The sequence below is a fragment of the Trypanosoma brucei genome, chromosome 10, assembly GCF_000002445.2.
Source record: "Trypanosoma brucei brucei TREU927 chromosome 10, whole genome shotgun sequence".
Taxonomy (NCBI): domain Eukaryota; phylum Euglenozoa; class Kinetoplastea; order Trypanosomatida; family Trypanosomatidae; genus Trypanosoma; species Trypanosoma brucei.
In genome coordinates this window covers 3,166,374-3,179,494 of record NC_007283.1, presented here as the reverse complement: position 1 = coordinate 3,179,494, position 13,121 = coordinate 3,166,374, and the positions used below count along the sequence as shown (strand labels likewise).

At 49.5% G+C, this 13,121-nt stretch overlaps 4 protein-coding genes across 4 annotated transcripts; all 4 read left to right on the top strand.

Moving 5' to 3' along the window:
- Nucleotides 1–378: 378 nt before the first annotated feature.
- On the top strand, nucleotides 379–1,278 carry Tb10.389.0120 (DNA-directed RNA polymerase II, putative; the record flags this gene model as incomplete). The annotated part of the gene is made up of 1 exon (XM_822723.1): nucleotides 379–1,278. One exon carries the CDS (start codon nucleotides 379–381, stop codon nucleotides 1,276–1,278), a length of 900 nt encoding a protein of 299 aa, XP_827816.1.
- A 625-nt stretch (nucleotides 1,279–1,903) lies between these two features.
- Nucleotides 1,904–2,752, top strand: Tb10.389.0130 (30S ribosomal protein S8, putative; the record flags this gene model as incomplete). Its single annotated transcript, XM_822722.1, has 1 exon — nucleotides 1,904–2,752. One exon carries the CDS (start codon nucleotides 1,904–1,906, stop codon nucleotides 2,750–2,752), a length of 849 nt encoding a protein of 282 aa, XP_827815.1.
- A 330-nt stretch (nucleotides 2,753–3,082) lies between these two features.
- Nucleotides 3,083–4,321, top strand: Tb10.389.0140 (hypothetical protein, conserved; the record flags this gene model as incomplete). Its single annotated transcript, XM_822721.1, has 1 exon — nucleotides 3,083–4,321. The coding sequence occupies one exon, from the start codon at nucleotides 3,083–3,085 to the stop codon at nucleotides 4,319–4,321; it is 1,239 nt and encodes a 412-aa protein (XP_827814.1).
- Nucleotides 4,322–4,827: 506 nt separating this feature from the next.
- On the top strand, nucleotides 4,828–12,783 carry Tb10.389.0150 (hypothetical protein, conserved; the record flags this gene model as incomplete). Its single annotated transcript, XM_822720.1, has 1 exon — nucleotides 4,828–12,783. One exon carries the CDS (start codon nucleotides 4,828–4,830, stop codon nucleotides 12,781–12,783), a length of 7,956 nt encoding a protein of 2,651 aa, XP_827813.1.
- Nucleotides 12,784–13,121: the final 338 nt, after the last annotated feature.

Sequence of the window (13,121 nt, the reverse complement as noted above, 5' to 3'; positions counted from 1 at the left end):
TTTGTGCTTTCCACGGCTGCGACTGTTTCGTTCTGGCACAAGCCCTTAACGAAACCACAAATATATATATATATGACAGTATTATTTCTACCCATTTATAACAAGGTGTGCATGGCGCAACAAGTTTTCTAATGCCTTTGTTGTGTCAGAACTCACCACATACTGTTACGTTGCCGAATAGCGAAAATTTCTTACTTATACATCTTTCTTTACCATTTCATTCTCGCTGCCTGCCCTTTTATTATGTGCACGCAGGGTGGCGCATTAAAATATAGGCTCTTCCGTTTAATAGTCCAGACAAAGCAGTACAACACGGAACAAGCATACCCCCATTAGCAACTATACCCTCCCTCGTTTAGTTCTCCAGCACGCTACAATATGGATTCCGTCAAAAGTTTCAAGATGATACGGTTGTACCGCGCATTCAATACTGTAATTCAAATGGCCATTGACCGTGGTTTTGTCGTAAGTCATCCGTCCGATGTTGCCAATGCAATCCGCGATTCAAGGTTGTACGATATAACGGATGGCCTGAATTACCAGTGGTTTACCCAAAGATGCTCTTCTTATTTACAACGTCACCGGCAGACGACCGCTGAAGAAGAAGAGGAGGCGAAGCAGGAAGGGAGGCCGGGAAAGGATCCGTCGAAATCGAAGCGTACAAAAGCGCTCCGTGATGCTTCACAAGATTTCCTTTACTCTTCGCTGGAGCTTGTGTGTAAGGGGTCATCCTCTCGAATCGGTTTCGGGGGTGGGGCAATCAGTTGCAAAACGGAAGATGAGGTGGATGGAAGGGGCCCCACAGCCGAGCCTTCTAGTCGAAAAAAGAACGAAACAATTCTGTGTGCGTTCTTTGTTCAATCACTTGGCGTGGATGTCCTAAATAACCTTCGAGAGGTGGCACAACGGAGAAATGCCAGTTCTATGATCGTTGTGGTTGGGTCTAAGGTTCGCGGAGGTCGGCGAAGTATCCGTGAAGCGGGAGGCGGCCTCCATCCCGGTACAACAGGGCAGGTTATTCGGATTCAGGTATTCGAGGAGGATGAGCTCGCATACAACATATCAAGGCACCAATCGGTGCCGAAACACGTGCCGATGACGGATGTTGAAGTCCGGGCGTTCCTGGAGCAAAGGAAGCTGATGATTACGCAACTTCCGCGTATACTTAACGACGACCCAATGGTTGAGTATTTGGACCTTCCCCGCGGAAGCATCATACGGATCGAGCGTAGGACCGATGAAGGCTCAACGTACGAAATGTATCGACATGTTATTTAGCTACGATACCGCTCGTCTCTTTTTGGGAAGTTGTGACTGCAAGTGAACCCAAAATGGATGCATTCCTTCATTAAATGCAGGGTATTCGATTCAAACGATGCCCTCGGTTAACACCAGCTGTGATGCGTTTATAATATTTTTTGTGTAAAGGATGGACGATTGCTAACACGTTGGTGCAACATTAAGAGGAAAATAAATGCCTAGGTAACAACTGTTTGGGTGAAAGTAAACCTAGCGGTTTACCCGTTGACCACCTTACCTAGTGCTTGTACTTGTTTTTACTCTTCTTCCTTTTTCGATACCAGTTCCTCACTTTTCGCCGCTTGACAGGGTTTAACTCTGTGGACGGAATTACGGTACGGTTCACTAGAAAAACCCAGTGGTTTATTCAAATTTTCTTGCCGGCCAGTGCACCACTTTCTTCGAGTTGTAAAACCTTCCTACAATTTCATTCGCGGTGGCACGGCGAAAGGTGAGAGCTGGTAAATAAGAGATACAGATAGGGGCGCTTTCGCCTTGGAAGCTGCACGCCGAAGAGGGGGACGTATCTTTGTTGTGAAATAGGTAAGTGGTAGGGTTTCGACGTGTACCTGCGGACCTTGAGGAAGTGGATTAGCTGTTTAGAATGCTCCGCCAGTCGCTTCTTTCTCTGGCGAAGGTTTACGGGGCGGTGCCCCCTTTAGGTGCGGCGCAAGGGCATCGTCTTCTGCATGGGAAGCGAGAGCGAGAAGGGAGCCTCTTCGCTGTTGCCAACGATGTCAAACGGGATGAGAGATTGCTCCGCCAGCAGTTGAACGCGCTGCTGGAGGAGGAGCGAATGCCAATGCAGGCGCGACTGCAACGCAGTGAGGCAGTCAGTTCCCATGAAGCTGTACCACAAACCCCACTCGTTGATTTACCGGGAGTAGAGCGCCGGCGCGACCTCCCTGCTGATCCTATCACGAGGCTTTTCTTTCAGCATAAGGGGGACCATGCGTTATACTACGGGACGTACGACAAACCGAGTGTCCAGGATGACGACCGAGTCCAGATAGAAAAGCGCGTGCCGCGCAGGCGGGAGGAGAACTTGTATACTCCAATATATGACTTCTGTCATCGGATTCGGGAGGCAACGGAGCAACGGAAGCGGTTCGTTGTCGTACCTTCCACCATTGAAACACGAGGATGCGCGCGGGTAATGCACGACCACGGTCTCGTGGCTGGGTTTCGTGACTTTCATAACGACCGTGCCTTCGCGGTGGAATTGAAATACTTTCAGGGGGACTCTACAATCAATGTCATTGAACCTTGTTCGTATGACGGAAGAACAGAGTTCGAATGGAGTCCAAAGATGATGCGGCGGCTGCTCAATACGCATGGGATACACAACCGCCTTGTCGTATATATCTGCAGGACGGCAGACAATCGAATTATTGACCACATTCACGCCGTAAAGGAAAACATTGGGGGACGTGGGTTGATGATGGTACACTAGTCGCGATGGGAGTTAATTCTGTAAGTGTATGGTTACATGCTTTATCGCAATAAACGTTACGCAGATGTGTTTTTCCCCTTCCATTTGATCACTCTTCCCTTTGTGGGAACCCTAGAGGGTGAGCGTGAAAGAGAAGGGAAAGAAGGAAGGACAACAGGCATCAATTATATTTGATAGCGTATTTCTATTTATTTTTTCTTCATATTTTTATTACGTAAGTACGTGCACAAAGGATCTGCTTCTTGTATTTTACCGGGCACCCAGTATCACGCCTCCTCTCGCGTTAAATTGGAGGGAAACACTAAACGTAGCGGAAGGAGGGGAGAATATATGGGAGTAGTAGACTTACTCACTTCTACGCGGTGCGAGGACCTGTCGTCGCCGGTGGTGCCACAACTGTCGTACCTCTTCGAGTATGTATTGAGTCCGGTATACAAATATGCGGCATCGCTTTACCCAACAACATGGACCCCAAACAAAGTGACGCTAACCGGTATTTTTGCAACAGTCGTTTCATCATTGTTACTGCTTACAGCTATGCCACTGAACACATTTTTTGAACCCCCGTTCGCGACGTTTGTTCCCGGCTCGTATTTTCTGATCAAAAGCCCTAAGTGGATGGATGCCCCGGGTCCTTCACCGCTTTACCCATCAATGCTGCAGCCATACTTTAACTCTGTGTTTACACCCACATCCATGCTGCTACTCTGTGGGTTTCTCAACCTTATTTACTGTGTTGCTGATAATACTGACGGCTGCCTTGCTCGTCGCTTGAAGAAAACCAGCAACATTGGTGAATATCTAGACCACGGGTTAGATTGTGTTACTTCGTTGATGTCGACCTGCGTTTCAATGTCTGTACTTGGATTCTCGTTCTCCAATGTTGCAGTCACGACTGCCCTTGTGGCCCTGCCCACGATTCTTTCGCACACGCTCCACTATGAGAAAAATATCTTCATATGGGGCAATCGGTTTGTGTCTGTTGACGAGGCAATGTTGTTTTTCTTTCTTACGAGTTGGATATCACTTATGTTCCCTAATGTTGGAAAAGCAACATTCTCACCTGCCCTCCTGAATGCGGTACTCCCTGAGTCGTGGGCACGGCAACTGATTCCTCTACGGTGTATCGACGCAGGGCTTGTCGTATGTTGGATCTCGCAGTGCTTTGTCCTCGTGAATATTGGTGCGAAAAGCAAAAGCATGTTTCTTCGTCTTCCAACGATCATGTTGGTTCTCAACTTGGCTCTGCTACTTGCCATCATACCGTGCCACGCTGTCCACATAGAAAAGGGTGGGTATGGGACCTATACCTTGGGGCCCTTCTCGTACGTTGCTTTGTGGATCATTACCATGGCATGCACGTGTAGTTCCATTGTTCACATTCCCATTTACGCACATTGCGCAAAACTGCCGCAAACCGATCCGCTGCCACTTGCAGGTGTTATTTTGGTCTGTCTGATATTCGTTAGCTGCCCGCCAACTGCAGCGGTGCTAGCTGTTGTATGCCACGTTGGGCAAATATGGTGGAATGTGCGAAATCTTGAGGGCTCCGTAAGGAAAGTGGAGTGACCGCTCGCGCTGGTGGAGGCCTTACTGTGTGACGTAAAACTTAGATTTAAAAATTGTTTTTTTTTCCGCCACATACTAAAACAACGACTTGGAAGCGCGGAATGATGACCAGGGAAGAAGGGCGTATGTTTTGCATTCCCCAAGTGGTCGAATGATGGCTTCTGCGCTACCTTTTTGAATTCTGCGTGTACTCTCTTCCCACAACATCATACCGTGCATCCTCTCTCAATTCGAATGAGGAAGAGGGTGATGGAGTTGTGGGACGGCGTCTGAAACCTCGCACTGCATGTTTAAGCTCGGTTCCCGAGATATCCCTCTCGACGGCCTAACTGCAGCGGGCACTAGAAACCTCATCGACATGGAGCTTCTTTTCTTTCCTGCAGGTGTTGTGCAAATTCCCTCTTTCATTGTTGTTAACCTTACTTTGAAGGATTTGCGACGATGAAACTGTTTGAGTTCACGCTACCAAGTGCTCGTTTGCCCCCGCTTTTTTTCGGTTTACCGGAATGTGCTTACATATCAGAGAGGGGAAAGTAGCAGACAAGCAACAAATAAAAATAAACGGGGGAGGAAAAAAAAAAATAGTATCGTTAAGTATAAAACCAGGTGCGACCATTAACAGGGGCACAGGCGCAAGCAACATGGATATTCGCGGTGTTGTTGCAGCATTTCAGCGAGGGTCTCCGCTCATCCCGCGTGCTGTCAAGGTACTTTTCAATTACTCACATCCCCTCACTGAGCGTGAGGTGGCCCTGCTTAACCAATATGTGAAGGGGGTTCAAGAACAACAGGAGGCGGGGCTACGTACAACCGAAGTACCTGAGAACATTAACGCATTGGCCGCGCGACCGCTTCAGCGCCTGCCCGCAGTGTCTGTTATTCAATGTGTGTTGGGTGCAGCAAAAATACCAAGCTTTCCTATCAGGTACCAGCGGCAGCTGCAACGACAACTTCTCCCTCTCGTCGTGAGGGACACACCGCTGACGCGTGAAGAGTGGACAAGCATTCTTCACCAAACAGCGACCTTACCTATGGGTTACTCCCGCACTGCACTGCGCTGTGCGGAGGAAATTCTCAAAGCGGCGGCGCCACCGTTATTTAAGGGAGATGCCGTACCCCAAGCGGGAGAAGAGCAAACACTATTCTTGAACATATTTGCTACGGTGGTTCTGCACTACGCCAAGCTTCATGCAGCGTGTAGGAAACACTCTTTTTCAAGTTTGTCCCTCAACATACCCGTTGGCAATGAAAACGTATTGTTGTGTGGTCCCATGCGGCGGCTTCGGCGGATTCTGGAAAAGAGTTGCAACCACTTGCGCGAGAAATGGGGTGCCCTCATTGAGAAACTTCCACCACCGCAAGCATTGACGCTGTCCGTGTTTCCCTCGTGGTCATGCCCTATTTCGAAGGAAACAGTGCAGCAGACAGTGAAGAGCTCACCGATGCTGATGCTTCACCTTCTTGGAAAGAGGCCTGTTCCCGGATCGTTGCTGGTCGATAAAGCGGAAGAGGTGATACAGTTATGTCTTTACAACATGGGACTCACTAATTGTTCGTTAAACAGCACCCGCGATTACCTGACTGTCATCCTGGCGCTTCCTGTGAGTGACAAGAGAGGCTATTTCATGACCCATGGTGAAGACAGCTTCTTCCAGTTGCTCATGCCGTTTGTGAACAAAGGGAAGATACTTACCCCCGAGGTCGCACAGGAATGGGAAACACTCTACTGTTTGATTTTTCTTGGAATAGGGATGGAGGAAGAATTGTTACCCTTGTTTGTTCGGGCCGCCGCTGCCGTTATGCAAAAATGCTGCGCTTCAACGGAAAAGGCATCGATCATGATCCTCACCAGTGCTGTTTTGCGTGCATCATCCGAAACGTCTCGCTTAAGGGTCCGTCAGGAAGACATTGTAAAGATTATAGAGAGAGATTTGGTGAGTCATTCTGCAGATGCTGTTAAAGCAGCCTGGAGGCTGCTTCAGGTCAGTGGTGTGGAGAACCGTGTCGTGGACGAAATGCGGGCCGCGCTCAAAAGTGCCAAAGGTAATGAGGAGGTGAGATGGGCCATGGCACTGTATATTTCCCCCAAGCGGGCACCGAGCGATGTTATCGAGGGGTTGAATGAACTTCTCTTTGATAGTTGTGAGGAAGTGGATGCCTATAGGCCAGCTGCCTTCATAGCGCTCCGGTCTCTTGTAGAAAGTAAAGCAAAAGTTTCCCCTAAACTTTGCACAGTCTTGTGCCGGGCTGATGTGGTTTCACGGATTGGGGAGAGTAGAGACGAGTTGGATGCCCTCGCGGAGACGGCGGTTGCGCTCGCAAACGTATTTGTTTTTTCTCCAATGGCTCTTCTTCTTACGCACAGAAGTGGGTTACTGCGCCGACGCCTCTCATACTCTGTAGAGGATCTTGCAAGTGATGCAAGTGCCGCTATTGCGTTATGGGACAGTGTTACCCATGTTGTATTCGGGCTGGAGGAGAAAGAAAAAACAAACATATTGTCGAATTCTGCCTGCGGTGCGCTACTACCCGTCGCCTCGGCGTTACTAAAACACACTGCCAAGATGGCAGTTCCTACCGCGCTTCGGGAACTTGTGATTTGTTGTGGCCATGATCATATTCAGGGTGAAGACCCTTACTATTTCTGTGACAACGACTCGCTCTTGGGACGCATGCGGACAAGCTCCAAGGTTGTCCAGCGGCGGCTATTTGATTCGCTCTTCAGCGGAGAACACAGACATCTCCTGGTTTTGCACCACGATGCACTTGTTGATGGGCTCTGTGGGTACTTCAGTGAATCTGTCCACTTACGCACGGCGGCGAGTCGCGGTTTGGTGTTACTCCTAGGAACTAGGACCGGGTTTGCTTCGTCACAAATAATTTTTAACAAGCTCCTTGATGCAGTCAAAGAGTCAGTGGAGTATATGCTTGCCTTGGATATGCGAGACCGGGCGATAGCCGCTGCGTCCCCGGCGGCAATGTTGCAATACGAGGAAAAGACGTTGCGAGAGCGGCAGTTGTTAAAAACTTATCCCTCCAAACCACCCAAAGGCATGGCCGAGGATGACTTTGAGGATATGAAAAGAAGGGATGCCGCCGCACTTGAGAAGGGTCGGGAGGAGCTCCGCAAAGAGATCCAAAAGCACAGCAGGGTTATTGAGGATATTCTGTTACAGCGGAAAACTGCCCTTGTGACTGTTCGTACTCTAGGCACGTCAGGCGACTTCCCCCTCGAGTGCGTGGCGGTACTTTTTCCCTATTTGCAGGAAACATTGAGTGGAAACGATGTGCCAGAAGTACTGGAGCGGTTGCTTGTTGATGCTATTGCTGGACTCCTTTCACGAACAGCGTTTGCACACATAGCTGAGGGCATGTCCAGAACGGTTGCTGAGTTAGAGGGAAAAGCCTCACTCTCTGTAGACGATGTTTCTCGTGTTTCTACTATGGCGACGTATTTGCGTCAGTCAATGACAAAAATGCTCCCTCCCCCGCTGTTCGTGGTGCTGCTCCCGTTCTCACATGTAGCATTCAAAGCCGGTCGTGGAAGCCAAGCTGTTCGTACAACAATTCCCCTCGCAACTCAACACCAAATCATGGGTGTGTTGATTCAGAACATTGGTCAGGCAAACTTACCGCAGCCGACGGAGACGCTACAGTTGCTGTACACGATATTGCAGAGGTTTCCTTCGCTGTTTAAGAGTGTGCAACAGGGGATCAACCTTTTGATGGCAATGATTCCCACTTCTCATCTTGTTGCTCTGGAGCTGGGGTTCTTCAACCAGGTAGACACAGTGAAAGAAGTAACCGCGGCAGCATATCATAGGTTTTCACACTTTTCGACTTGCCGTCGTGCCTTAACCCTAGCTGCGGTGTTTCTTCATGACTCCTCTACGGATGTTGTAAGGTCAATGCGGGGTATCACCCAAAACTCAAGCCACCCTTTTACTCTTTGCCCGACAGACTGGAATGATCTCACTTATTTTTTGCAAGCCTACGGTCAGCAACAAAAACACCACGCAACTCGCATAAGCGCATCAATGCGCGAGCTCTTTCTATTACCCAATACAACGGATGTTCAGCAACGTTCATGGCTCAAGGACATTTGCAAAATTGGGGGGTTAGGGTCGGTTGTGGCTATTGAGGTACTTTCTTCGTCATTGAAAGGCGATGCTTTCCAAGACGTTCTTCTTTATTTATGCACTATCGTTGAGTCACCAAATACGGAACCCTTTATGCTCGTGGTGCTTTCCTGTGGGCGCGTCGTATTACACGACTGCTCATTGGTTGTCCTTAAAGCGATGTCACAAACTCTGCAGGTACGTTTAAGTAAGCCACCAAAGGATATAACTCCAGTTCATAAAGAGCTCTACCTCGCCATTTCGACCGTGTGGTTAACGATTATTGGCTGCCGTCTGAAGGAAAACTCTTTGTTGGAGTCTATAATTGTGCAACAAGGGAGCACGCTCAATAATTCGACCTCCGCAATGGTTCACCGCACGGTGTGTGACTCGATGGTTGAAGTAACAAAGAACAAGGATGCGTGTTCGCTGCCCCAGTTGGATGAGTTTGTTCAAAAGTGTCTGAAGCAGGTTCTTCACTCTGGTTCATACATCAAGAAAAAGGCACATGCATACGGTGTTGCCGGTGTTTTGCATGGACTTGGACTCACTTCGCTGCGCCGCTACAACATATTGGAAACGATGCAGGCATCTATGCGTGAAAAACAGGCCGAGCGTTCGGGTGTAATGGTTTTGCTTGAAGTATTGTCCGAAGTTATGGGCCCGAAATTTGAACCCTATGCGCTTGCGATGTCTAGTGGGTTGCTGGAGGGCGTTGCCGACAAGGATCAAAAGGTGTCTGAATGCGCTGATGATGCCTCGCGGTTGATGGTTAGCTCTCTTACCGCAGTGGGTTTGAGGCAACTAATACCTCGACTAGTGAAGGGTCTCGCGGCGGATCAGGCAAAGATGCGCATACCGCCACTTAACTTCATAGGTTATGTTGCGTTTTGTTCACCTAAGCAGTTAGCAGCAACACTTCCAGAGATTACGAAGCATATTAATGCCTGTTTGTTCGACGTCAACCACAACGTGTCGGCAGCAGCCATGAATGCCTTGCGGCGGGTTGCTGGTGTCGTATCTAATACTGAAATCCGAGAGCACGTGGAAGTCATTCTCGCCGCCCTTCGCTCACCTAATACTGAAACCGAAAATGCGCTGGATACTCTGCTTTACACACGCTTTGTGAACGCTGTAGATCCGGCCTCACTTGCTCTCATCATTCCTATTATCTCCCGCGGACTCAGTAACCAGATGCCTCACACACGGCCGAAAGCGGCGCAGATTGTTGCATCAATGGTAAACCTCGTCAACGACACCCAGTCACTCAAGCCATACTGTCAACAACTCGTCTCGCTGTTGGAGGAGGCTGCAGAGGATCCCAAAACAGAGACTCGCACCACCAGCGCAAAAGCGATTGCCGCCCTCGCAGCTGCAATCGGCGGTACCCTTGTTGATGAAATCGTGGCGTGGTGCTTTTCAAACCTGCACAAGTCGCACGGTAGCAGTGTTGAGAAAGCGGGAGCTGCGCAAGTTTTTGTTGAAATTGTAGAAAGCTGTGGTGACGCCGTCCTCTACGACTCATTTGCAGTTATTGAAACTGGCATGCTTGACGAACGACCACCAGTGAGGGAAGGTTTCTTGCACATTGTAGTGTACGCCCCTTCCACCCTCAACCCAACAACCTTTCAGCAACTTCTGCCAATGGCATTTCCGTGGGTTCTGGAAGGTCTTTCCCACTTTTCAGACCGTGTTCGTGACGTAGCATTGACAGCAGGCTCAAGCATCATAAACCTATACGGCACGCGAAATCTGGCTCTCGTTCTTGAACCGTTGATGAACGGTGTGTTGAGTGAGGTCTCAACGTTGCGCCACAGCTCCCTGTTGCTAACATCAAAGTTACTCCTTCACATTGTACAGAACATACGAAAGAAAATGCGTGTTCAGTCGGTCAAGGAACGCGGTCCTGAGGATGGTGAGAAGGGAGGAAAAGAAGACGAACAAACCAACGGTGAGCCGGCAGCGGACGACGATACGGGAGCCATGGAAATCCTACAGGTGGAATCCGCTCGCAGTGTTGAGAAGCGCGGAATATCCGTTCTAGGAGCTCTTGAAGAGGCCCTTGGTACTGAGGGATTTGTGCGACTTTTGTCAGCCATTTTCTGTGGCCGTAACGAACACAATCTTAACGTGCGAACAGAGTCTAACAACGCGTGGCAGGCATGTGTGGCAAGTCCATGTGGAGCTGTCAAAAAAATTTTCAGCGGTTTGATCGACCTTTTGGTCATATACGCCCCATCGGAAAATCCAGATTGTGCGGAGATGGCGAATAAGACCATCGAATTCACGTCGCGCCTCAGCGAGATGATTGAACCATTCATTGACACTCTGTGCGACCGCTACAAGGAAGACGACCGCAGAAGTAAGCTTGGTGCTCTTACTTGTCTCACTTGTGTTGTTGGATACGTCGACGGCCGACGTCTTATTGGTATGGGGGGACAGATTGTGGGGTGTGTTTTGCCAGGTATGCAGGAGAAAGATCCTCAGGTACAGCAATGCGCCCGTGAACTCTTCGCGAAGGTTTCAAAGATCGTTGGACCTGGTCTTATTGAAAGTGCCACAGAGGCCCAACTCGAAACCTCCGTTCGGGGTGTCGTAGAGGTGGTAAAGGTTAAACCCAATGTGGCACTCGAGATTATATTCAGGTACCTCAACCGACAGAGCAAATACGTGCAGCACAACTTGGAACTTTTGGACACTATTCTCGATGTGGAGGAAGCGGATGACCAGATGCGGCGGTACATTCCTGACACGGGTAAAATACTCCTAGCTTTTCTAGTGCAGAGGCTGGATGGTGCCAGCGAGTCGTATCAGAAGTTCATTGCGGGTCTCAGTCAGGGGTATGAGCACATACCACAGGAGCAGTGGCAGAAGGCGCTGCGGGCACCAGCTACGCAGCTCGGTGCCCTAGCTGCTGCGGAAGCCTTTGGTTTAGGTATTTCTACGGAATCTGTCGAAAGCCTCTCTGCGGTGTTTCGAGCCGCAATCGAGTCGTTGGGCAGTGACAACGATGAAATGAGGGCGCTTGCAGTGTCAATGATTCCAAAGTTATTCAACTCCATTGAACGGCGTATTGTTGACTCGCTGGAAGAGGAGGAGCAGCAAGATCTTACCACCAGCAAACGCGCTGTGGGACGGTATCTACTACAGTACCTGGGAGTATTCCAAGAGACTCTAGGTGTCACCGCTCGTGCCATGGTCACGGATACGGAACCCGAGTTTAGTGTACTCGGTGAGGGCGGGCAAGCACGTCTCTTTGACTCCCTTATGGCCTTCTACAACAGGGGTCTTGACTACGGTACATCCATGCAAAAGGTTCAGGCTGTGGAATGCATCCAGGATCTCTTAACGTACGCTCCACGCCGTGTAAGTGCTGGGTCGACAAACACCGTCGCTGGACGCTGCTCGAAAGTTCTTTTTGTGCGCAACGATGGGGGTGTTGTTCTTGCAGTGGTGAGATTATGTCTTCAACTAATGGGCTACCCTGCAAGTGGTAAGGAGGCGATGGTGGAGGGAACCATGGCACTCGCCATGTTCAATGCAGCGCTCTGTGACGTCGGGGAGGCTCGAGTGTTGGCGCTCCGCGTTGTGATCCAATTGCTGCAGCGCTCGGAGAGGTACGCTGACCTTATTCTTGGCACTGTCGTGGCAAAGAAAGGGGCCGTTGACTCACCTTTACTGCGTGGTGTTATGTGCCGCTTCATCTCCGTAGTCATGCGCTACAGCAATCTCAGTAAAACCCTGAGCCATATTACAAAATTGATGGATATTGTGAAACCTATATGGGAACGTGCTGAGACACCGGCGACGGCTGTTGCAGCTGGTATTGCCGTTGCCGCCCTCTGTAGGTCTGCCAGTATTACAGATGAACAATTTTCTACCCTGAGGGATACAGCCCTGAATATGATGTCCACAAAGGGTACGAGCGCTCTCGGTGGCTTTGCGTTTTCGTACTCGGTGATTGCCAGCCGTGTTGAACGTGTGGATGCTAGCTTCGTCAATGCAGCTATGTTCACTGTTCGCTCTGCGGCGGGTTTTGGAATCAGCGACAAGTTGAGTGTCACTTGGATATTGCGCGCGACTGCGGCGCTTGTCGGAACTGGCCTGGTGCCAACGAGCGAGCTGAAGATGGAAGTTTATGCGCCATTACTGCGTCGTGTTGACGCAAATGATGAGGTTCTTATGAGTACATCGCAGTACTTCTATGACGCTGTGTCGGCGCAGTTTCCACAAACCATTTCTTCAATGTCCGACTTCCATCGGGAAATGAGTACACAGTGGTGTGTAGTTGGACACTTTGATGCGGATCTCGACGACGAAGTGATAGCCGATACCATGTGCTGAAGGGTGTGGTAGCGCCGCCTCGCAGAAATAAAATCATACCGAGTAGAAAAGATAATACGATTATCCTAGTGGTGCGAATAAGTAAATAAGCGGTAATGAAGGAAGATAAGGGTGGAGGAAGAAGTCGTGTGGGTGCACATAATCTCTTTAAATTACTATATTTATAGCGCTAATAACCCGTTTAGAGTCATTTTTTTTTCTGTGAACCCACTTCAAAATGGAGCGTAGGTAACTTTTGCTCTTCAGATGCTTGTTGCAATTGTTGTTTGCTGATCCCTCATGTATGCGCTCTGGTTTCCCCTCTTTCGTCGTTTTATTTTTCTGGTTCGTTGGAAACC